Below are 27802 nucleotides of genomic sequence, written 5' to 3'. Positions count from 1 at the left end.
GTCAATAGATTTCAACTTATCCATCAACAGGTTGTTGTAATATGAGTTTATTTGGGGTTTAATATAGCTTTTAATATTTTTTAATTGTTTTAAATTATTACAGGTTTTTGGTCTATCTATATCAATGTTAGATTCAGAAAGAATATCTTTTGCAAAAGTGAACCATGAATAGGAGCCACTAGAATCTAAAGTTTTAGTTAATCGAAAAGATTCATGTAATAAGGGATTCAAATTTGAGGTGAAAAACCTTGCTAAATACATAATAGTTTGTGTTTTTATATGACATTCAATAGGCAGTCTTTCCAATTCGTTCCTTGTACCAAAATTTGAGGCACTCTTGTTATTGCCAAGGGTAAACTTGCAATAACCAAGATACAAGTTTTCTATTGGAGTCTTGTCAATAAAATTAAATGGGTCCACAATTTTTCCAGAAACCAAAGCTCTTTTTTAGCTTTGAAATATGTTATATATGAGTCCAAATACGTTATCTCAGAACTATAAGTTAATATAGGTCTCTCCTCTGATAGGAAGGCTGTCAAGAGAATTAGTATATGTTTTAATAGAAAACAAAACCTTTTTTGCCTTTTTTGTTAATTCAGCTGTACTGTGACTGAGATTACCATTTGATTTAATCAGCAGACCCAAGTAAGGATATTCCATAACATTCTCTATTTTTTTGTTTTTATATACAAGTATAGATGTTTCAGGCGTTTGCTTTGTTGTTGAAAAGACCATACTTTTTGTTTTATTTATGTTTAGAGAAAGCTGCCAGTTTTCACAAAACATGGAAACTTTATTTAGACTATTTTGGAGACCCTCCTTAGATTCTGATATTTAAAGCAGATCATCAGCAAACAGGAGGGAGCCTAGTTTACTATTTATGAGCTCCAATGGACTTGAGTTGTCATCTTCCAAACCTTTAGTGATATCATTTATAAAAATATTGAACAAAGTAGGACTTAATGAGTCCCCTTGTTTCACACCTCTAGTAATGTCAAAATAGTCAGAAATGTGATATTTTAAAAAGGATTTTGTATTTAAATATTGTTGTTTTATTACCCTGTAAAAAGACTTTCCTATTCCCATTTTGCATAATTTATACAGAAGGGCTGTCCTCCATACAGAGTCAAATGCCTTTCTTAAGTCAATGAAGCATGCATATATTTTTTTGTTATTTTTGTGTATATATTTATTAATTAAAGATTTTAATATGAAAATACTGTCAGCAGTTCTGTGGTTTTCTCTGAAGCCAAACTGACAGTTATTCAGCTGTTTATCCACAACTGTGATTAGTCTATTATTGAGTACAGCATTGAATATTTTAGGAAGATTACTGATTAAAGATATACCTCTGTAATTATTGGGATCAGATTTGTCTCCCTTCTTATGAAGTGCTATTATATATGAGTCCTTCCATGATTTTGGGTGTATACCCGTTTCTAGAATTAAATTAAATATTTTAACAATTGACTTAATTATTACTTGATTTGAGGTTTTAATTATTTCATTTATAATTCTATCTGGTCCAGCAGACTTTTGAAGTTTTAGTCCTCTGATTACCTTATTTACTTCTGAACAAGATATTGGAGCATCTGTTTCAGCTTTGAAATCTATATTATTTTCTAATAGCTTTAATTGTGATAAAATGTCTATCATAACAGCATTATTTATAGATGAAGGTTTACCTTGATCTTGAAAATGCTTTATTCAAACTTCTTCATCTTTTAATACCTCTGGTATTTCATCTTTTTCTGTTTTATTCTTAAGAGATTTTAAAATTTTCCAATATTCTTTTGGATTTTGATTGATATAATCACTTAAACAATTATAAAGTTTTTGTTTATATTCATACTTTTTCTGTTTAACCATTTTCTTTAAGTTTTTTTTTATCTCAAAAAACTTTTGCTTTAAACTATTATTATTTGGATTATTCCTTATTTTGTTTCCTATTTTATTTATTTGACGCTTGGTTTCATATACAACATTGTCTGACCAAACTTGTTTAAATTTCCAAAGAAAGGCTTGAAATATTATCTAAAATATTTGTCAATTTTTCTGTAGCCTCATCAACACCAACCTGATTTTCCTCGTAATTAACCATTTCAAACTCTATTATCTCATTATTTACATTTTCAGTCAATAAAGCATCAATAAGTTTAAGTTTAGAATTTTCTGACCATTTACATGATTTAATCCAGTGCCACCCTTTTTCCTCAAGGCTAATTTCTTTATCTATATTTATAGAGCACTTCATATATAAAGTAATTTGATTTTTACAGCACTGGGTCGATACCTCTGCTGGTGGACTATCAGTCCCCGAGGGTATCATCAGCTCAGTAGTCAGTGCTTCCGTATTGACACGATAAAACAAACTTTACTAAAATTGTCCGTTTATAAATTTTGAAATTATTATGAAACTAAGGTTTCAACTCCCTCAGGCAAAGTTGGTTTTAGATGAATTTGGCTATTTTTTTTTAGGTATTTTTAACATATAGCTCTTCAACGATTTTCGGTACTTATACATCTTCGGATTTCAAATGTTTGGCTTTGAGCGTTCTTGATGAAGGTAAATCCAGAAAAGCGCTTCGGACGCAATAAATTATTAAACGTGTTGTTTTATATTTTTGAACATGATCTGATAGGTAAGTAAAATCGTTTGTTTTAAAATATTTGACTGAGGACAGGAGACTCTCGCTAACAACAGCATAATCAACAGTACTTAATCCACTGCTTGACATATATGTATAATATCCCAATGAGTCACCTAAAAATCGACCATTGAGTAAGCGCAGCCTTGAAGACAAACACAAGTCTAATAACTTTGTACCAACTGTATTGACAGAAGTATCTTGATTGTTAATATTTATTTCTGAATCAGTAATATAATTTTCAGGGAGTAAATCAAAACCATCAAAATTATTGATGTGATCAGAATCATTTACAATAAAGTCAGCTCTTTGGCCAGTTCGAGCATTTAGATCTCCAATTAACACAATCTGTCCATTCATTGAGAAAGTAGATATCTCATTTTCTAAAAAATCTAAGTCATTATCATAGTGAGATGATCAAAAGGGGGGTATATAAAGAGCACATAGATAAATATCATGTACAAATCCCAAAAAGTTCTTATTCAACTTAAGCCATAGTCTATTTGGCGAGGTTTTTGATTCTTTCAAATATGTAATGCCTTTAAAGTATGGCTTTTTAATAGTAACAATAATGCCCCCACTATACCTTCTTGTTTTTTTTCTTTTTTTTTACGGGACTTAGAGATAATACAATGGCCTTCCAATTTAAATTCCTTAGATTCTCCCTTCCAGGTTTCTAAAAGTATGTTTATGTCACCTTTTAAATTCTCAATAAACAATTCATCTTTAAGTTTGTCTCTAAGGCCGTGAACATTCCATGAGGATATAGATAGATTTTTATAACAATTTGACATTTGAGCATATAAATTTTTCTTATTTTGTTGTAAACCTGAAAACCTCAATATTCACAATATAAAGTTCAAATGATGTTACCTTGTGTATGGTCTATGGAAGGTAACTCTATTCTTTAAATTCAGAAAAATTAATATTTTAAGCCCTAGCATATATACTAGTATTTACTAATTATATAAAATCAATACAAAAGACAATTTGATGTATTATATATCAATGCAATAACCTAGTTGTTATATAATTTTCTTTTATTTCTAGTCACACTTTGAACATATAAAAAAGAACTTAAAAAATAAAAATAAAAAAGCTTTTCTTTTGAATTTTATTTTACACCTCCAATTAGTCTTTGAGTTCTATATATAAAAAATCAGTTTGTAACCAGAACATATGAAAAGTACAAATGGCAGTAAACATATACCGGTAAGCAATATATCAATAAACTACATTTTTTTTCTAATCATTCATACATATTTACCACTGACATAAAAAAATCAGTTTGTAATCAGAACATATGAAAAGTACATATGGCGGTAAACATATACCGGTAAGCAATATATCAATAAACTACATTTTTCTTCTAATCATTCATACATATTTCCCACTGACATAAAAAATCAGTTTGTAATCAGAACATATGAAAAGTACATATGGCGATTAACATATACCGGTAAGCAATATATCAGTAAACTAAACATTTTTCTTCTAAACATTCAGACATATTTACCACTGACCCGTTCTCATTTCCTGTAACATGAGCTCCATCATATTTACAATTTTATTTCTGCAATTCATAGTACTTTCACTCCCTACATGTATAGGGTTATTAAAATGAGATTTATGCTCAAAAGCTTGATGATCTCTCTGTTTTCTGTTTATTATTGAATTTGGCATTTGATAATTAGGTATACCATTGTTTCTTACAGGATTTGTTTTTGTGTTATATTCATTGTTTTCCCATAACTTTACATTTAGTAGTGTATTGAGTACTCTTTTAATGGACATAACCATAATTGGAATGCCATGACCTTTAATATGTATTCCATCTACAAAATAATCAGACTGAATGAAATCATACCTTACAAAATGTAAATCTAAATCTTTACATAATTCATACAATTGAACATTAAAAATAAGGCGGTGTTCATTAAAAAACTTAGCATAATATCTGTCACTCAAAACACGTGGCAGTATTTCACCAAAAGTGATTGTTGCATCTGGGTTATATCGTTGTGTCACTCTGACTAGTTCTTCTATTTCTTCGATAACCTCGTCCGGGTTTTTCTGTTCTATATCATTGGAGCCGATTTGGAACATTATATGCTTTGCTTTATCTCTAAACGATTTAATATACTGAATTGCTCCAAACACTGTTTTGTCGTGTAGAGTGATAACTTTAACTTTTCTATTTTTGTACAATCTTTTGCCGTCAATGTCTTTGATAATCGAAGAGCCTATTATCAATAAATCATAGGTATCCCTGTGGTGGCTGTTTTCCTTCCTTAAAGTTGGATTTATCACACCGGCATAAAATTTATATTATTAACCCTCTCCCTTTCACACCGGTACAGCTTACCGGTGAAACCAATTTCAAGATTTTTTGGGGACATTTAGACATGTTTAATCGCCATTTGCTGACGTACAGATGTGGTTGAGGGCTCAAATTAATCCTCAGATAACCAGCAATGCCATTTAATGTGCATCATTATTACTTAATAAACAAGTCGCCCCTTACTGATGTGTAATTCTTCTGTAAAAACCATTTATTTTTCTTCGAATTTTGAGGGATATTCTCAAATAGAGGTGCAAAGAAAACTGCTCTTTTAAGCGGATTTATGTCTTTTTTCAATAACTGTGCAGTGAGCTTTTGAAGAATAGTATTAAACTAATAGTTCTAACTTGTACACTAGTTGCAAATGTAATTTTTAGTGTAGCAGCGCAATCACAAACTTGAATTACGCTAAAAATCTGAAGTCATTTCTTAAAGATATTATGAGAAAAGAGACAAAAACCGCTAAAATATTCTGAATTTTTTTGGCAAAGTTGAAATAGATGTAACAAAACATGGTTTCGTAAGTGTTGCGGTATACTAAAGTTGAAAACACTTTCGTATGAATAAAGAAACATGTATATTTCAATGAAAAAATGACAGTTTAAAGAGTGGATTTCTCCTAGATTTGCGTAAAAATCATGCATTTGGCAACAAAAAATTATCATCTGAACACATAATTCCAAAAAGAAAACAAACTGGGTGAGAATCTTTATATTATTTTTTTTTTCATTTCTTTCGTAGTAGTAGACTTAAGTACTTAAATTTCGATAACTTCACTACAATGTCAGTGGCGCAGGGGTACGCTGATCTATCCCAAGGCGCTAAGATTGAGAGTTCGAATCTCACTGCCGGAGTTGGAAAAATACTTTCCTATATTAAATGTAACTTAACTTAACTTTACTTTCAATTTCAAAAAGGAAACCTACGAATTTTTTTTTAAAGAATGTGTGTGCAAAATTGCCTACCCCCCTTTTTACCCCCTTTGCTCCATCGGGCTCGGTCAAGGGTGTCCCAGATCGAGCTAGCATTGGTAATTCAATGAATTTTCCCTTGTAAAAACAAAGTTTAGATTGCTGATTGATTGAAAACGAATTAGACAAATAACTAGGGTCCAAGTTTGAAATCGGACAAAAAGAGCGTCTAAAATCAATTATTTTGAATGTTACGGACATCGATATTTCAAGGCCTACAGCACGTTATGCGTCTATTTATACCACTATGATAACTTATATGGCTTCAACAGACTCGAGGCATTGTGTTTTTATCAAAACCTGACCCTATTAGCCCATCAATATGTCTCTGCACGACTTTTTGCCCAAGGATTTCGTATTTTTTCACTTTTTCTCCAACAGTCACGTGACTTTTGAAAATATACCACGTGACCAAAAAAATGACGAATTATCGTCAAACTTAATTTTTTGAAATAATTTACCAATTATCTTTCATTTGAGCCCAACATGGCATGTGTATGACCATTGATGCGAATTCTGTATATATTTAAATTTCGATAATGTATTTTCGATAAGTAAAGGTCTAAAATGCATGAAAGGGAAAGGGTTAATGCTTCTCTCAGGCTCATTTTTTTCACTGTTTTTCTTTTCAGATATTCTTTCAGTTGGTGTGGAATTATTGTCTACAGCACTTTCTACATGTACTTTTGTATTTTTGGTTTTCGTCTCTGCATGGTAGGTTTGGTCTTCTACGTGTTCTTCTGCTTCTTTTTCAATTGTATGTTGCAATTCTTTTATGTTTTGTTCAATTTTGATAACTCGTTGGATTTCTTGATTTCTCTCATCTACACGTTTTTCTACTTCTTTTTCAATTGTATGTTGCAATTCTGTTATGTTTTGTTTCATTTTGACAACTTGTTGGATTTCTTGATTTCTCTTATTTGCCATTTCTTTCAATCTATCCTCATTCTTTTTTATTTTTAATGATTTTTCTTTGTCAATTTGTTCATTCATATTTTCTATCTTGTTTAAATTAGTTTGCAAGTTAGTAAATAGATTTTGTACTGCTTGTAATTCAGTGTCTTGTTTCACAAGTTCAATTTCTAGGTCATGTATTGTTGTTTTCATTTGAGTTATCTCCTCTTTGTGGCGAGTTTGTTCGGACCTAATCTTTTCAAGTTCAGATTCAAGTATCTTCATCTTATCTTGATCATATCCCTCTTGGTTGTTTAGGACAGATGTATTTGGTTTGAATGTTTCATTTTGTGTTTCATTTTCTGAAGGTACATGTATCTTTTCAATATCATCTATAACTTTATCGGCATGTACACGTTCGGCTATTGGTTCCAGGTCTTCTGGAGATTCTATATCAATTAGTTCATTCTTCTTAAATTTTAATTCACTAAAAATGTTATCTACATCACAAGGGAGGTTCCCTTTCTGTTTAATCTCTTTGATTTTATTTATTGTGTCATTTATGACTTTAAATTCAGATTGTAACCATTCACTTGTCCCCTGACCCTGGATAGTGGCTTTTTTGGTTGTATAGTAAATAGTGATCACAAAGAGTTTCTGTTTATCCAATGTAATCGACACTGCTGATTTGAATAGTTCTTTCTTTGGGATTTTATTTGTGAATGCATGTTTATCATCAGCAATTTCTATCAGTTGCGATTTCTGGTCAAAGTCATTTCATTCAACTTTCGATTTTTCATGACTTCCAAGAACTTTGAAGTAACGAATTAAAAGGGCTCGTCTCCATAGATAAATATTCTCATTTTTTAGTTCGAATGTTGCTTGATTGATCCTATTGTGTGTTTAATTGTTGTTGACCCTGTTTTTGACCTCGTGTCCGTCGTAGTATGGGGATTTGGGCTGTCTTTTCCAATTGATGGCATTTCAAACGTTCAATTTAGATTTTTGTTAAATTTCTATATTCATACTTTTGTTTTGTTGAATTCTGTTACTTTGTAGCTTTATATTGAGGGTTTCAGGCTACAATTAAATTGAATTTGCTCTAGCATGTTAAAATCGTGGGCGCCGCCATTGCACCGGAAGTTCACTTGAAAGGAATTCATAGTAGTCAATAATTAAGAAAATAAGGATACTATCCAGAAATCTGTGATTTTTTTTATGATTTTTCCAACTTTTCTCCCAAAAATTAGGTTAATTCCCTAATAAGTCCAAAAATTGAGTCTGATTCTAAGATATGTTAGTTTGTGTTAATTTCAACTAACTTCTTATCATCGAAATTGAATATTTAAGAAATCAAAATTATTTTCCAAAAATCAGCGCTTTTTTAATGATTTTTTCATTATTTACCCCAAAATGAAAATGTTTGGATTTATTTGTAAATTTCATGTGTTTTCATGCTTCATACATCACATACAACTATTAAGTCACAATAGAAACATTGTTTAGGATGGGGAAGTTTTCACTAGTTAGTTAACCTACTCCTTTATACTCCTCATGTTAATTCTGTTATTTAACTTTTTAATGTCTTCTTAAATTTGGTCTTTTGTGTCTTTTGACCATTTTAAATATATACACTGTTCTGATATAATTTAATAAAAATATCACAACATTTCTAAAATAACGTTTTGCGAATTTACTACAAAATCAGCAAACATTGTTAACCTACATATTTGTTTTCGCCAAGAACGTTTTAAGAATAAAAGTCAAATAATTTTCTGTGTAATTTTTTCCAAATTGTTACTTGTTCTATTGTTCTAATTATTTTGATACGCTAAGAAAGACTAGCCAATATAAAACTATGTAAATGCAATGAAGGTTAAACAAAAATAAAACTGCTACATTAATAGTAGATATGTGGCTGTCATGCAGCTAGCGACTGATATTCAATATAAAAATAAATGAATATATAAATAGTCCTTGCCAATTTCAAAAGTGTTCAATAGGTGAATTGAACAAAGGGACAACAACACCATTAGCACCTAAGCTCTTTCAAAAGAGGAATTGAAATGTCAATTATTATGCTTTTTTCCAATTAAATCTGACTACTCCTTATTAAAAGTTCAAATTTTACAGTGTTGTTATTGGTTGAAATAGACAACATCATCAACCCGCACCGAATTTGCTTATAAAAGATCTGTTTTGGAAAATAAATCATCATACTATTTTCTTCACTTCAAAAAAATCTTCCGCTCATTCAAAAGCAGAAAGCGATGTCAATTGTTTTACCTTTAGTTCTCAACTTGAGAGAACAGAACACAGATAATTATATCCAAGATGGACATTTGAGAAGTATGCATGAAGTGCACATTCTGACGATGTACTGTCGGTATCGTGGAGGCCAGTTTGCAGACGATAATGATGTTGTGCTGGCTGTCACAGTTGCAACTAAAATGAAAGTATTTTGAATAGATCAGGAAAATGAATCAGGAAACTGTTCACCAGAACATTTATTTTAATTTCTGTTACACGATGATTGAATGTTGAGCAAGTAAGCAGAACAAGAATAGTAATTGTGGATGCCATTTCGAGGTTTTGATAATTGCTGTACATAATAATAAAAACATATTGATATGCGTACATTTTTGTGTTACCTTCATATTCAATTCTAAACTATATAAATATTATTTCTTAGAATATAGAAGACTATCAAACGGAGTCAATTGAGGATCGACAAACCCAGGGTTCAAAATAAAAAAAGAACATACAATACCTTACACATAAGATAAATAAGTAACCTGTTGATACGGCTCTATGTAACCCAAATACAATAGTAAAGACATTTTGGGTCCTTTAATATTTTGCTGTTCAGTGTGAGACAAGGCATCATGTTAAAGGGCGTGCTTTTACCTATAAATGTTTACTATTTACAAATTATGACATGGATGGAGAGTTTTTCTCATAAAAGTGATTTATAAGTTTTCAAAATCATCTTGACTTCAATTACTAACATGAAAGATTTTGCATTGTTGACAGTCATTCAATTTTGTGTTTTTGTAAGACCAAATCCACTCTAAATATCTATCAATAGTTTAGTGGAATAGAATGAAGTGCAAAACACTTAAGAGTGGATACAAAATTCCGAAAATAGACAAAACACCACAATTGTTACTCCAATTAATTTTTGATAATTTGGAACTTTACTAAATGTGCATAATTCATCTTTGTATGGAATGAAATGATACTACATAATGGCATGAACACAGGTTTCCTATCCAGTTTATTTAGCATTAAATATCTTATTACATGTCATTGTATCATCATCGGAACTTAATCATGTAAGTTTTAATATCCTGTTTGTTCACTTATGAAACCAGTTCACATTAACACATCCAATAGATGTCTTTTATAACACATTTATTTTAAATATGGTATAAATATTGACACGCACACGATAGATGTTTTACGGCTGTCAAATTAAGTGAATCTTTTGTTTTTTGATATGATTTTTACATAAACATCGCATGTTCTATGTTTTGGTGGCATTACAAATTAAAACCAACAACACAGCACAATTCTTAAAATATTTATACCTTTATTTCTCAACAAACCAAAATGCTTTGGTATAGAGATATGTTTATCTTGACATGTGTCTTTCTGTTATGCAGAAAGCTAGTAATATAAATTTTATCAACTTTTTTGCATGATATGCTCCTTAAAAAAAATTTAGAATTAAAGTATAAAGGATGACTGTTACATTTTGACGTCTATTTGAAATATTTGGGAGTATATAAGTATCCGTCCATGTCCACTCTATGTTTTTGTTAGATGTATTTCTACTTGTATTAATCCTTTTCAACTGATTCTTATAGTTTGTTCCTATTTTTTTACGGTTAAACCAAACCATTGTCCAAGGCTGGGCGAAGGTTGACACCCTCTAATAAGTTTGACTCCGCCACATTCTATGTGTGCCTGACTCCAGCAAGGAGCATGTAATTGAGTGGGTGTTATTTGTCGCTGTATCTTATATTTTATTTTTTCGTTCATTATTTTGGTCATAATTTTGGCCGTTACTTTTTCTCGTTTGTCTTTTCTAGGTCTTTAATAGCTGACTATGCGGAATGGGCTTTGATAAATTTTGAACTTCTCCAAGTTTGCTTTTTTATCCTTTGGAGGAAGTTTGGTTATAAAGACATTGATGTCGTTCAGGCGATTAATGCAGTAATAATTGATCTAACTCTTCATTTGGTTGAAATATCACAGAAACACAGAACAGATCTATGTGTATTCACGATTTATATGTAAGTAAGTGTAGTGCTGGTTTATGTTGCTAGGTTTCTGGATTGCCGTCTCGTTGACATATATCATGAATCTCCTTATGTGATAGTAATCATATGAATATACAGTCCATAGAGATTTACGTTTCTTTTGATATCAGCGGTGCATCAAGGCGGAAAGTATTTTGAATACTTCAGGAACCTGTAATCTAAATCTATTTACTAGAACATTTCACTACAACATAAAACTATGCTTTTAATTTCTGTATCATAATTTTAGTATAATGAGGCAGACAGCAGTAAAACGTAGTAATTGTTTGGGAACTTTGTACATAAAGAAGACATTCATTGTACAAGCAATAGAAAGCAGAATACACAACATCATGTTGTTTTGATGTTGTGATGGTGTACTACTGCAACTTAAACACTTGCAGTTTAGACTGTAAATATTTAACAAAAACATATACGAACAAACTGGTTCATTTGTTTACTACCAATTTTTTCTAACAATATTTCGAGATATTAATAATGGATGTAAATAATAATAAACGATACATAAATATGTATTTTTTCTTTATACTTTATTTTTAAGATACGTCTTGTTTCCTTTCATATTCATTTCTAAGTTTGTCTTGTATGACTTTATTTGATAAATTCTACAATATGCATGTTTATCGAACTTTTACTTCAGATGTTTTCTTTGTCTTGGTTTGAGGAAAAAGTTAATATATGACAGATTATAAAAAGAAGTCAATATAAAATATAAACAATCATGGTTCTCAATGAAACACAAACATACAAAAACTTACCACATACAATCCTGGCAAAAACCGAAATGGTAATTTGGCTCTTGCTAACGTTAAATCAAAAGTAAAATTGTGAAAAGTTGTCCAACTTTACTTTTTCTATTTTGTCATATGGACAATCAGAAAGGGTACAGCATACATATCAATACTTCTGTTATTTTGCATCAAAGAATATACTTTCGTTGCAAATTTCTGCATAGAAAACTGCAATCTCAGCATAAAGGCATTTACAATAATCTACGAGGGAAGTGTACTTTTGATTGATATGTGTAATGATCAAGAATGATGCCCTTTATTTTTTTTTAATTAGGTGATTTACTGGTTTCTATGTTATAGTAAACGTTCAACATTACTACATACACTCTTTTAAATTAAACACCATGTAACAGATCATCATTGTCAAGTAAAGTATTTTTCAAACTCCTTGTTGAAGACTGTACACTGACCTTTAATGGTTAACTCAAACAAATTGTGACTTGGATAGAGAGTTGTGTCATTGACACTCATATCACACCTTCTTATATCTATTTATCGTGTGAAATTACAGAAGTCGTGAAACAAGGTGCAACGACAGTGTTGGCGTCTATTGGTATGCAGACTATGTGGTTTGCTCATTTTTGAAAATCTTACGGTGACCTATGACTAGTCGGTATGGACATCATTGTTGAAGGCCGTACGGTGACCTATAGTTGTTTTAAAATATCTGTGTCATTTTGGTCTCAATATCTGTGTCATTTTGGTCTCATGTGGAGAGTTGTCTCATTGGTAATCATACCACACCTTCTTTTTATATATAGTTAATATTATCTGTTTAAGGTGGTATGGGAGTCTAAAATAAAAATGATAGAATTTGTTCATACTTTGCCAAAACGTTGTATCTATTGATACATGTTGAAAAATATAATAAAAATGATAGGTCACCGCGCATTTTCTCAAGCTACAGGACGGGACAAAATGACACATTTTGTATGGATTATACAGGAAAAAACACCATTTTGTGATTAGAAACTAAACAAAATGATAGAATTGTTAAATACTTAAGGAAAAAAAAGCTTTCAGACACTGCTTTGAGAATATCAAAAGAAAAGATAGGGTCACCGTACGTTTTTTACGGCTAAAATATAAAATAGGAAAATTCCATACAGAATCCTTCAGAAAATGCACTTTTTTTTAGAGTTACCTCCCCTTTAAAATGCCAATTAAAAAAAAAAAAAAAAAAAAACGACCAAAAATAATTAACATTTGCAAAAATATCAATATTTATAAGTTATATTCTTATAAATTGGTACTTTTAAATGAAAATGTACATTAAACATCTGCATTCCTGCATCAAATTTTTTTAACTTGATGGAAAATCTGGACCTTTGATTCTCTGTTTTTTACAATCCAAGATGGAGGAAGACACCCATACCACCTTAATTTGTCAGTAAGTCTCTTTTGGAGGGTTGGCTCCACTTTATTTTTATATCAACACATGAATATCAAGTGTTTTTTTTTCAACTATAGTAAGGGCACCTATCAGTTTCTCAATAGTTAACATTTACATTAAAATTATATCAGGACGTGTCATCGATATACCAGTACACTATTTGATTACACTATAAGACCATTTTATCATACCATAAGACCATTTCATCATGCCATAAGGCCATTTCATCATACTATAAGAACATGTCATCATACCATAAGAGAAAACTATAAATAGGGGTAAAATTCCAGCGCGAAATTTCATCATATCATAAGACCATTTCATCATACCATAAGACGAATTTATCATACCATAAGATCATAAGATCATATCATCATACCATAAGATCATTTCACCATACCGTCAGACCATTTCATCATACCATAAGACCAATTCATCATACTATAAGACCATTTCATCATACCACAATACCATTTTCTTCTTACCATAAGACAAATCTATAAATAGTGGCGAAAATCCACCAACGATATTCAGTAGCAACATCGATTGTAATCATAAAAAAGGCAGCGAAGAAAAACTTTTTACGGTCACGATAGGCGACACACACATATTGATACTCTCTAAAAAAAATCTTGCCGACAAATTTTAATTATCATGAAAGCACCCTGTCTTTTTGCACTTTATATTCACCCCATAGTATCGTACCGGTCTGATATTGGTACGAGGATTACCGTTTGGTTTTGGTACGTAAATAAGAGATGAACACTTTTTTCTCAAATAATAAAAAATCAAAACATAACTGCTTTCAGAAAGGGGGTGGGGGGGCACTTGATATATACTAGGTTATAGAACGTGCTATTCGAAAAGGACACATTTTCCGGAAGTATATTAAGTTCCTCTTACTTGCTAAAAACAGAGCCCGGAATTTTTTTGCAAAGCCGAAAGTGTTGGTGCTTATGACTGTATTTCTGTCTACAAATATTCCCTCTCTGACACTTTGGTAGTCATTTTTTAACATACGAGATGAAACCAAAACAAAATGGAAAAGGTTACACTTTCACATACGCAAATTTTGGATTGTTATACATTTTTAAATCTTAATTATACGAAAAAAGTAGCGACACCCATATGATTTGAGTATTAAAGTGCATCCCCCCTTTTCCCCTTGACCTTAACATGTCTTTGTTAAACGCTAAATAAATTCGTAAAATGTAGATAGTAAAGTAAAGATTGATCAACTTTCAGCATTGATTTGTTAACTTCATTTTACAGATCATTATTTAAACAATAATGTCATTTCAAACATCTGCCGATCTGGATTTCAGCTTTTAGTTAATAATAAAATTCAAGAATACAGTTAATTTTAATTGGTATGGACGAAAGTTGGTACGGGACACAGGTTACAGATTTTTCAACCTGTCAACCTGTGCTTAGAGTAAACTATCTAAAAAAACAGGTTGCTTTCATTAAAATCAAAATTTGACGAAAAGAATATTGGCCATGTTTTTGTTTAAGGCTTGTATACTATCTAGTTTAGTGTTTATTTTAGTGGGTACCAATCTTATGGTATGATGAAATTTCGGAATAGAATTTTCCTCCCTATTTACAGATTTGTCTTATGGTATGATGAAATGGTCTTGTTGTATGATGAAATGGTTTTATGGTATGATGAAATTTCGCGATGGAATTTTCCCCCTATTTATGGATTTGTCTTATGGTATGATGAAATGGTCTTATGGTATGGTGAAATAAGTTTAAACATATTTATTCAGAGTGGATTGGAAAACAAGTTTTGCAACTTATATTAATCCCTTTCCACTTTGCGGGTGTGAGTACTGTCTTGTAGCGGCATTAGCCTGTATGGTGAAATTGTCTTATGGTATGGTGAAATTGTCTTATGGTATGGTGAAATTGTTTTATGGTATGTTGAAATTGTCTTATGGTATGGTGAAATGGTCTTATGGTATAATTCCATGGTCTTATGGTGTAATCAAACAGTGTACTGGTATATAGATGACACCTCCTGATATACAAATTGTTAGCTTGATATAGAAATATGTCTTTATATGATAGTTATATGACATAACAGTATAATGAAATTGTTCTATGATATATCGAGATGATTGTATAGTATACAAATTTATTGTTATACTATCCTGAGATTACAAAATAGTATAAACAAGTTGCTTAATGTTATATATCAAGATGTCTTCATAGTATGAAAGAAGAAATAGTATGAAAAGATAACTCTATTTTGTATCAAAGTGTCTTTACAGTATATACATTTATCTTAGTGATATAGCAAATCAACACAGTATTATAGGCAAATGTCGTTATAGTATGGAGCATTTGCTTCATGATATATCTCTACCCTACTTCTATGGTTATTGTTATCATAAGGCAGATGTGGCGTTCCATATCTGTCTATCTATTTTACGCTTTTTGATCACCTGAATGTTTTACCTCATATTATATTTATACAGTATTCTGTTTTGTCTGAGGCATTGCACTGACCATGTATATTTCATTACAGTGTCTCACTACACACACTGTCTTGTGAAAAAGTCTTGCATGTGTATAACTGAATAACATTTAAAATGATGAACAGTCCTTTGTATTGCTAAGTAATGATTTTAAAAGTTTCAAATTTATGAAATTATATTTATACATCAATGTCTTTAACACACAAATAACAAAACTGAAATCTATTGAATTCATCAATTTTGTAATTATTTAAAAATAAATCAAATAACTATACTTAAATATAAAATTATGAACCTGTTCAAGGGAGACAGTACTCAAAAAGATTTGATTGCCTTTTTTAAAAAATGGAAACATAATTCAAAGGAATGTCACGCTTGCATACACATGACACATCAATAAAAATAATTAACTGCGCATTCGTGCTCCACCGTCAATGAAGATTCTAAGTTATAAATATAACCAAAATATGTCAATCTATAGGATAGTGACGATTATAAATGCTAACCCACAGTTAAGAATATTTCTTTGAATTGTTTTAAAACTTACTAAAAAAAATGCTCAGCTACTTGATTTCCATAGCTCAAAATTTTAGTTTTTACACAAAATTATGATATATAAAAACTATTTGCTAAGTGTAATACGCAATACAGATCGTATGCTTGTATCAATTTACCCAAATACAGATTGAAATAAGTCTTGAACATTTCGAAATTTTTTATTTATTTTTATCAATACTGGTTTGTAAATAAATCACAATTACATGTTAAGATCCGACTAAATACCCATATCCAGATATCGTCAGGTAAATACGCTATATGTTGGTTCGACCAATATCGATGAAACCGACTGTACTACATTTTTTTTGGCATCACACCTAGATATCAACAGTACAGAAAACATATTAAGTGTAAATCTTGAAGTGAATCTTTCTGTCATGCAACAAGCAAATAAGACATTTTAGTCAACGTTAAATCTTCCTTCATTTACTACTTAAAATTGAATTTAGAATTGAATCATAAGGACATACTTTAATATTAGTTCTGTTCATTCGAAATTTTATAAAAAATGACATTATGTGGTGCATACTTTAAAATAAGCCGCTATGCTTACTATAACGCTTGTATTATTGTTAGTGTTTTTGTCTTTTTTTTTTAGCTATGGCGTTGTCTGTTTTTCTCAACACTAATGACATTCAAATACATAGATAAATAGTTTAACAGCATATTACAACATGTAAACCACAAAATCACTATACAAACAAACTATGAATTTATAACTGTATAATTGACATTTGTTTTCTTAATTAGTGGGCTGTTGTGTTATAAACATTGTCTTGTTCATTCCATAGTTCTGTTAAATGCTAGACATATTTATTTTTATTCCAAATGGTATTGGCCTGAGGTATCATTTCGTGTTGATTTATTCATTCATATATTTATGGATTGGCTATCATTTCCAGCTGCATATACGTAAAGAAATATTAACAATAAAAAAATGAAATTAATATCTCTTTTTTGACATTTAATAAAACATAATAATGGTTCTAGTATTATCACAGATGCTGTTCCTTGATGACAATGTATTCTGTAACTAATTATAAAGTCAGATTGCTATGAACACTATATTTTTTGTGTTTAAATATATATTTTAAATGTATATCAACGAAACAACAATCTAAGAACACTTTAAGAGTTCAATATACAATTTATTCAGATAAACATGTGTCTTTAAATTGTGGCAACATCTGTATTGACTTACGACTAAAACGATGAAAACTAATTTAACCGAAACAGAAAAAAATCGATGCAAACATTAACTTTTTTCCCAAATAAGTCAAGTATATTATAAAGAAAACGGCAGATTTTCGTTGTTTTCATGTACAATGTAAGCAGATGAGATACATAAACATTTTAATCCCTTAAATTTATCAAAAACCACTCCGTTTTTAATTAATGTGATTACTATATATTAATAACAGTTTAAAACTATTACACGAATGGTGTTGTTTTAAAAATAAATAAAACGTCCTATAATTTATAAAATTAGCAAAGACGGCAGTTTTAACATGCATATAATACAGTATTTTAACAACGTAAGAAAAAAAACAAGGTATACCATATGAATAAAACTTGAAATTAGTTTGCAAATTTTTTTTAAAAATGAAACAAGATCGAATCATTATAAACAATACTACTTAAGAATGGTAGAAATACAGCCTGTTTCAATTTCAGAAATTTCAGAATCAATAACTCGGAAGTTCATGAATAATCTTAGATATATTTGCTCTTACATATTTGATGAAGTGGTTATGATTTAGCGTATCCATAGATAAATTCAATAGTTTTTCAATTACATTTTTCAATACTGGTGAAATTGTCAAAGCAGCTTTGTTATTGAACCAATGTGATATCTGTCTTGTTTTCATTTTTTACTTATCGCACCATTTTTGAAGCAAAACAAATTGACTCACTTACAAATATAGTTCACCTGCAACTGTCAATCTGGAGTTCAAAAAACCTTTCTTGCATTGGCTTTTACCACTTGGTGATTGAATGTTTTTTAAAAAGCAAAACTAGATCCCCAGTGAGAATTTACTTCCCAAAAAGGGCTAAGTGCTTTTAATAAAAGAGAAAAAGCAACAAAAAAACCATGCAACTAAAAAGTAAAAAAAAACAAACAACGCTATAGCGAACAAAAGAGAGGACAAAATGATAAACAACTGCATACAAAACAAAACAAAGAAAACTAACGACCGAGCAACAAAAAAACCACAGTCAAGTAATAACACATATATGCATGCCACGGGTCAGGCGCGTGTAATTAAGTGGTTGTAGTTTGTTGCTTAATACCATATTTGTTTTTCGTTCACTGACTTGTACATAAACCATACTGTTAACTTTCTCGTTTGAATTGTCTTATACTTGACGTTGGCGACCTTTTTATCTGTGAAGCACATATATGAAGAAACATGTTGTTAATCCCCTCCAACCGGATATAAGTCCATCAAATTCATCCAAGATCAACCCAATATTAAAACTTTTATACAAAGATTACAGAACATGGTTTGAGACAAAAATCCATCATCATTGAATTTATCTGTACAATAAAGCACATATTCCTTTCTTTCCTTTATCAACAAAAAAACAAGAGTTATGTCAAACACTAATGTAAGCTCGATTATAAGAGATGTAGTATTACTGTACTCTAAATCTTTCAACGAATTCATGAAAACTAGATATAATGGCCGTGTATAGCTCACGTTATGGTATGAATGTTGCTTACTGATGAAGGCCCTATGATGACAAAGGGTTGTTTAAATCCTCGGCATTTAGACTTTGTGAGAATTTTCTCTTATTTGTTATATATTTTTTACCGAATGCATTTTTTGGTGTTGAAAATAATGCTCATACTTAAAATCCACCCCCGTAATAGTTTCATGCTCGAACATGATTTTACAGGGGAACAGGTATTGTGTATTAATTTGGGCTGCAAATTTTAAATTACTTAGTACCAATTTTGTTCCGGTTAAGACAAAACAATAACTATCTTATGATGAAAATACTTATACAAATAGGTTAATTAAATATTAACTCTTATGTTGTACTGTTATACCACTCTCCCAGGTTAGGGGAGGGTTGGGGTCTCGCGAACATGTTTAACCCCGCCACATTATTTATGTATGTCCCTGTCCCAAGTCTGGAGCCTGTAATTCAGTGGTTGTCGTTTGTTTATGTGTTACATATTTGTTTCTCGTTCATTTTATTTTTTATAAATAAGGCCGTTAGTTCTCTCGTTTGAATTGTTTTACATTGTCTTATCGGGGCCTTTTATAGCTGACTATGCGGTATGGGCTTTGCTCCTTGTTGAAGGCCGTACGGTGACCTATAGTTGTTCATGTCTGTGTCATTTTGGTCTTTTGTGGATAGTTGTCTAATCATAACACATCTTCTTTTTTATAATTACTTTGATAAAAAACTATGAGTAAGAAAAACTAATGATCAAAACATTACAAAAATAATATTTAGCAAATTAACACAATATAAGCAAATATTGTTTTCCGAATATGATTTGTTTGCGCCGAAAGTTTTTTAAGAAGAAATGTCAATTCATTTTCTGAGTTTTGTTTTTAAAATATATTCTGTTTTCTACTGTTCTTATAATTTCGATACGTAAGGAAGGATTAGAAAAATATAGAACCATTTAAATACAACAAAGGATAACACCAAACTTTAATGAAGATATAATATATGTGTCTGTCTTTAAATATTCATGAAACTAATAGTCCTTGTCTATACCCAATGGAATGATTGACACCATGCACTATCAACATTGCTCTATAGGTCATTTGAACAAAAGGACAACATCATAATTATCACTTAAGCTCTGTCAAAACAGGAATTGAAATGTCAATTATTTTTATTTTATTTTTCCAAATTTCAATCTATTTATGACTCTTTCTGACCAATCCTTATTAAGGGTCAAACAATTGCTATTGCTGTTATTGGTTGAAACATTATCAATCCCCACCGAACTTGCCCATATAAGATCTGTTTGCTTAATAAGTTATCATACTATGTTCTTCATTTCAAGAATATTGTAAGCTCATTCAAAAGCAAATAGCGATGTCGATTGTCTTACCTTCAGTCCTCAACTTGCGTGAACACAACAAAACAACGAATCATATCCAGAATGGACATTTGAGAAGCATGCATGAAGTAGACATGTACTGTCCGTATCATGGATGTCAGTTTGTAGGCAATAATGATATTTTGCTGGCTGACACAGTTGCATCCAAGATGAAAGTATTTTGAATACTTCAGAAAAATGAATCAGAATTTTGTATTCTGAAATTATTAACTAGAACATTTATTGGCAAGATATAGACGATAAGACTTATTTTCAATGTCTAGTACATGATGATAGAATGATGAGATATGATAGCACGAAATAGCTTACTAATGTTGGAGGACTTTTATCAAGGAATGAAGACATTTATAATGAATTGAAGAGAAAGAATAAATAATCCAATGTACACATTGTTTTGGTGATGGTGCAACAAACAGAATAGAAACAAACTTTTACTTTTATCTACTACAATTTTGTATATAAATGCACTGTATCAATATTTTTATTATTTTTAATAATTCCTGACAATGTTAATAAACATATATGGATATGCATACAACTTTGTATTTCTTCATACCCAATTTAAAAAAAATTGTATATGTTATCTTTTTATAAAAAAAAAAGTAAGAATATACAATACTATAAAAGGGAGTCGATTGAAGATCGAAAAACAATGATTCAAAACAAAAAAGAACATACAATGCCTTACACATAAGATTTTAGCAGAAAATTATATTTTTATAGGGCTCTGTCTAACCCCAAAACAAAAGTAAAGAAATAAGAAATTCCACTCATTTTTTTCCATCTTTTACAACTACATTCCAGATCCCGGGGTAATCTGTTATTGTTATACACAGAGGGATATGTGTCTCTTTCGTATCCCGGGGTGTATAACTAACTCGCACCTAATGCTAAACCCAATATCTGTTAATATTATTAAATGAACAAGAGCGGATAGAAAATTTATAAATAGTATTATACGAATGTTTTTTTTTTTACATGAACACCCACTAGTAACCTTACTTTGGCTATCTACGTCCAAACTTTTACAATTAAGTAGATTTTACAAATATCAGTTGCTGTTTTGTGTATTCCCGTTAAATCAATGTGCTTATATCGATCCGCAGGTCAAGGTTGATCATTTTGTGCATTCTTATTCATAAAACAATGCATCAGGCTTCTTGTATGCAGATGTCAATATGGAAGGACGACATTTTTAGTCAAGCGTTGGGATTGATTGAAAAGACTAAGGATAGATGCAATATTTTACATATCTCAATTGATACGTTATTCTCGAGCATGTTCACACTATACGGACTTCATATACAGGACTGTGCTCCTAACGCAGAAACTGCTTCAACAAAGTCATGAGGTGGACAGATAAAAAATGACATTCCTTAAATTTTACGGACACCATCACGAATTGGTTGATCCATACGATGTGTCTTTGTCCAAACTAAGTAAGGACATTCTTACCACGTATTACATTGTGGTTTGTCATTACGTCGTTTGATCTTTTAATTACCGAACGTGACTTATTCCCGATTGTGACGGTTTTGCTGATTGAGAATTCGCATTGCTATAAGACGTGAGACGGTACCTTTCCATCCCAAATTCATGTATTTAGTTTTTATGTTATATTTGTTATTCTCATCGAATTTTGTCAAATGTCTTAACGTTTGTAGTTGTAAGTATTATTATTTTCTGTTGTATACGTGTGTTATGGTCAATATAATTAATCATCCAGTTCATTTATTAGATTTTATTTTGGATCAACGAAATTTATACGAATATTTGGTTTACAGTTTGATTTGGAAGAAACATCGACATTGCTAGATAATATAATTAATTATCTAATTACAACCACAATTTGATATTAATAAGTATTGTAATTTTCATAGTTAATTAATAAATGTTTTAAAAGTCTTATAAATCTAATCTTGAATTCTATCCTAATTCTATCTTATTTTGGAGAAATCTTATTTAGAAATTCAATTGTGACGTCACCAAGTGCGTTGATGAGCTGGTTTAAGTTGTTTTATGTTATTCATCCGTTTTTATTCTGTTGTTAGTCACCACTTCGGTTTATCATGTGTATCTATTACATAGTCATTTTATAAAATTTACTATTTGCAAAAAGAATGAACTACATGTATTCCAAATAATAAGGATGTTCTTATCCAAGGCAGAAAACATTAGCCGTATTGGTTACATCTTTATGGAACTTTTGGTCTTCAGTGCTCTTCAAATTTGTACTTGTTTTGGCTTTCGAACTTTTTTCATCTGAGCGTCACTGGTTAGTCTTGTGTGGACGAGACGCACTTCTGGGATATTAAATTTCAAACCTGATACCTTTTGTTAGCTATTATTCGTGTGTCTCTCTGTCCTATATTTTCTCCAATTCATTTGTATTGTAATCCGGTCATGTAATGTTGTCATTTTAATGTTATATTAAACATTATTCATTAATATGAACAATATAATAGAAATATAAAGTTGTAATATTGTTATACTCCCCAGCAATTAGTCTATTTCACAGTTTTAACTCAAAAACAACATAACACAATTTTGTTTTTCGCACTTATGACAAGATATACTGGTCATTTACCTATACGGTTGATTTTAATAATAAATAATAAGGAGCTATGATAGTTTTTAGAGTATTGCCCCTGAAATTGACAATTTAGTTTTACACAGATGACATATTTCGAAATTCTATTGATGAAAATAAATAGTAGTGAATTTAATCTATTTCTATATTTAAATAAAGGCAACAGTAGTATACCGCTGTTCAAAACTCGTGAATCTATGGACAAAAAACCAAAAATGGGGTAACAAACTAAAACTGAGGGAAACGTATTAAATATAAAAGGAGAACAACGACACAACATTAAAATGTAACATACACAGAAACGGACTAAGTATTAGACAAAATCCGATGAGAATAACAAATATAACATCAAAACCAAATACATGAATTTGGGATAGAAAAGTACCGTGACACGTCTTATAGTAATGTAAATTCACACTCAAATATAAGAGAAAACAAACAACACAACGGAAACACAACATTAAAATGTTACACACACAGAAACGAACTATAATATAACAATGTCCATTTTCCTGACTTGGTACAGGACATTTTTAAAGATAAACATGGTGGGTTGAACCTGGTTTTGTGGCATGCCAAACCTCGCACTTTTATGGCAATGTTAAATATAACATTGAAATGACAACATAATATTACAGGACTACAATACAAATAAATATGAGAACGTATTAGACAAAGAAACACATGATTAATAGATAACAAAATGCATCAGATTTAAAATTCAATACGCCAAAAACGCGCCTCGTCGACACAAGACTCACCAATGACGCACAGATATAAAAGATCGAAAGTGAAAAAAGTACAAAGTTGTACAGCACTGAAGATCAGAAGTTGAAAAAGGTTGTGTAAAATACGGCTATGTTTTTATGCTTGGGATAAGAAGATCCTTATTATTTAGAACAATTTATGCTATGCAAACAGTAAATTTTATCAAATGAGTATAAACGATATACATAATGAAACTGAAGTATTAACTAATTACAGATTTACCTTGAATTCAATTTAGAATGTTATTTTGGGAGACAGCAGATGTTTAGAAAACTAAAATAATTATTAATTCAATGTGTCTTAAAATCTAATTAATTTAAAATATTCTCCCATTTGTATTATATATTTACCTTGATTTCAATTAAGAATGTCATTTTGGGAGACAGCAGATGTTTCGAAAACTAAAATAATTATTAATTCAATGTGTCTTAAAATCTAATAAATATAAAATATTCTCCCATTTGTATTTCTCCTGGAATATGGGAGTGGGTTTATAAGCTACTACTGTTAAACATTAAACATGGTTTAACTGCAAATTATAAAACGATTAATGGTTTTAAGTATTTGAATCTCAAGGTATAAATATTTTCATATTAGCTTACATAACAAGATATGTGTGTAGAAGTATATCAGATATACTTCTACACACATATCTTTTTATATAAAATAAAATTGCAAGGTTACAGAATAACGAAATCATTTTAAACCTTCTGGAATAAGGAGATGAAACTTCCGCTCATCTGTTTTGTTTAATTTCAATGTAAACACAGTCCTATGTTGATAGCTGATTGTATAAAACCTCTGTAAGTTACTAACTGGACAACTTAGATGCTGACATAGTGTAAATAGACTTACCAATTATTTAAGGAATGACTGTAATATTTTTCTGTATATGACGAAATAAATTCAAAAATATGGTGTACACTAAATAACGCGCGTAGCGGGTTGTTTACAGTGTGCACCACATTTTTAATGTTATTTCGAATAGGCAGAAAAAATATTACAGTCATTTCTTATTATTTAATTCTGAATTCCCTTTCAAACCGGAGTAAATCATGAAAAAACGTTGATGACGTCACGGTCACATGACAAAATTATGTCTATGGGCTGGTAAACAAAACGACGTCAGCCAATCAGAAGACGCGTTACATCCAAAATTAAATTATTCGGATATACATGTATTCATTTCCCTAAAAATACCTTTTTTCTTTTGGCAATTTTAAATAATTCAACTCTCACAGTATCAATCTAATTAAAAGAATATAATCATTTTATTAAATTATATGTAATAACTGTAATCATTCAAGTTTTTGAACATACCCATGAATGTGGTAAGATATTCGCTAGAAATAAATCAAACTTCTGGAATGCAGCTATCAAAATATATGGTCAAAATAAAAAATATATTGAAAAATAAAGTTTATGAAAAATGTCTTATACATTTATGAATAATTTAGCACCGTTCTATATTCAAAGTCAATATTTTTCTATAGGTCAATTGAAAGAAATAACAACCAATCAATTAATACTTTAGGTCTGTCAATAGTATGAAAGAAATGTCAAATGCCTTATTTTTATTTTTACACATTTTAATTTAAAACTTGTTTTTTTTTACTCCCTATTAAAGGTCAAAATGTTCCTATTGGTCATTTTTGATTGATATAGATAACAACATCATTAACAATAACTGAACTTGCTTATAAAAATGTCTGTGTGGAAGATATATTATCATAAAGTTTTTATATTCAAGAACATTGTAAGTTAATTCCATAAAGGAAACGATGTCAATTGTCCTACCTTCAGTCCTCTACTTGAGCGAACACAATGCAGACAATTATATTCAAGATGGACATTTGAGAAGTATGCGTGCCCAAGTGCACATATTAAAGGTGTATTCTTCTCATCTAGGAGTCTTTGCAGGCGTTCATGATTTGTTTTATTCCATACCACAGCTGCATAAGACTCAAAGTGTTTTAAAGTCTGGAAAATGAATCAGAAAACTGGATTCTAATTTGATTAACAAGAACATGTAACGGCAACATGAAAACGATTAGAATAACTTTTAATTTCTGTATTATAATGACTGTATGATAAGAAAGGAAGCAGACAAACAAATATTTTGGAAAACCTTTTACGAAGATATTTACGGAGAACGCAAGAGACAGTAAGAAAAATTGATAAACTGTTTTGGTGATTTTGCTTCTATGCTGCATCCTGAGAGTATTTTATATACAAGTGATGGAAAAAAATACAAACCAACGTTAAATGCTGTTTACATACATTTGTTTTGTATATGCTGTATATGTCGAGATATGGATAATTGTTGTAAATGATAATAAAAATAATTATATATTGATGTGCGTACACCTGTTTATTTCTCTATTATAGAACCTATGACCTGTAGCAACAACAAACGCCAACATTCATAGAAACGGACTATTGAATAAAACGAATTAGGTATTGGCAATTCTCTTGGAAACCCAACATATACCCTCACGACACTTACCAAAGAGGAAATCCTGGATAATCATAGGTCTGATCGCCATTTTGAAGAAAACAAATGGGGAGTTGAAACTGTTTTTAAGGCTACCAAAACCCCACGCTTATATGGCATGTTAAAAATCCTGTGAAATGACAAGTTTACGGGACAGCAATACAGTACAAAAAAACACAAGAACACTCAGGACAGATTAATACTTCAATAAATAATACAATAGTACATTACAACGGGAATAGAAACTACAAAATAATAACGTACACCTACAAGAGATGACCAGGATATTGACGAACGAAACTACTCGACGAACGAACGTATTAGGAGCGGTAATTATATGTTTATAAACGTACTTAAAACCAAAAGGTGTTGTTATGTAATGGTTAATATGTTTGAATTGTATTCGAATGCAATCACGATAATAGAGAGAAGAAATGCATTAAATATACCAATTTTAAATGGTTTTCATGATTTATCGATAAAAGATATATGAAAGTGTTACGTATGTTACTATATCATATACATGTAGTTTTTATTATTGTTGAACACATGATGAAATGAACATCACGCAGAGGAGTATTCGAGTGCACCAACAACTTCTACTATACTCATACAGATATGAATGCATAATTTAGATGCTCTGAAACAATATGTAAATGTGATATTGCGGGATCTTTTCTTTATCTGTCTTTTTAATTGGGTATTCAAGTTTATATGTAATCTCATCCATCAGTTTATATATAAAAAATATATCGTTTTTTTAACCCGTTCAAAAATTATTATTTTTAAAAGGAGGAGGGGAGCAGTATGTATAATGTTGTCCTGCATTTTTTTTAGTGTAATCTCTGTCCTTTTTATTTTTCATTCTATTCGGTCCTGCCTTTTTATATAAGTTTGTCATGAGTTTTTTATTACATAAATTGTCATCCGCCTTTTTTTACTCCACATTCATGTCCTGTCTTTTTCAAATTTCATCCTAGCCCCCCCCCCCTTTCCCCCTCCTTTAGGGAGGTAGAACAGCACCCCCTCCTTTGTTCTTTTCATTTTTTTTTAAATTCTTATTGATTTTAATATCAGATTGTCCATTTTTCATAAATAACTATCACTACTTCGTTTGTTACGCTTAACTACTAGTACTACCAACGTGAGCTCTGTTACAATTTCTTAGTTCACTATTCATACTTGGAACAACATTATTATTGCAATACAAAAATGTATATCTTAATTGTTTTTTATCTCACCAAGCTTATGAAAAAACATTATAGCCAAGGCTCTGTGTTTGGCCCATAATAAAGGGACGGTAGTATACCTTACAAAATAATGACTTCATTGTTTAGTTAACAAGCTAGCTAACCAAATATTCTACCTTTACCTACACACTCAATTCAATCAACTGTAATTCTGTTAAATTGTCACAAATAACAATACAAAAAATAATCAAAATGGTCCCTTGAAA

The 27802-nt window shown here is 30.5% G+C and overlaps 1 protein-coding gene across 1 annotated transcript; it reads right to left on the bottom strand.

The window, feature by feature from the left end:
* Positions 1-834: 834 nt before the first annotated feature.
* LOC139510737 (putative leucine-rich repeat-containing protein DDB_G0290503) lies at positions 835-26398 on the bottom strand. Its single transcript, XM_071297262.1, has 7 exons — positions 26359-26398; positions 6578-7600; positions 4172-4891; positions 2807-3031; positions 2078-2232; positions 1221-1629; positions 835-917 (listed from the first exon to the last, which is right to left on the bottom strand). Exons 1-7 carry the CDS (start codon positions 26396-26398, stop codon positions 835-837), a joined length of 2655 nt encoding a protein of 884 aa, XP_071153363.1.
* Between the last annotated feature and the right edge of the window lie 1404 nt (positions 26399-27802).

Source organism: Mytilus edulis, chromosome 2, assembly GCF_963676685.1.
Source record: "Mytilus edulis chromosome 2, xbMytEdul2.2, whole genome shotgun sequence".
NCBI lineage: Eukaryota > Metazoa > Mollusca > Bivalvia > Mytilida > Mytilidae > Mytilus > Mytilus edulis.
The sequence above is the reverse complement of the archived record's forward strand: the minus strand, read 5'-3'. Positions and strand labels throughout refer to the sequence as shown.

Bases quoted from the DNA above. Each gene is read 5' to 3' on its own strand.
- LOC139510737 (XM_071297262.1), bottom strand. From the start codon at position 26,398: ATGGCGATCAGACCTATGATTATCCAGGATTTCCTCTTTG. The intron at 7,601-26,358 runs GTAAGTGTCGTG...CGCAACTGATAG, and splicing joins TATCCAGGATTTCCTCTTTG to AAATTGCTGATGATAAACAT. The intron at 918-1,220 runs GTATTTTCATAT...ATATCACTAAAG, and splicing joins AAACCACAGAACTGCTGACA to GTTTGGAAGATGACAACTCA.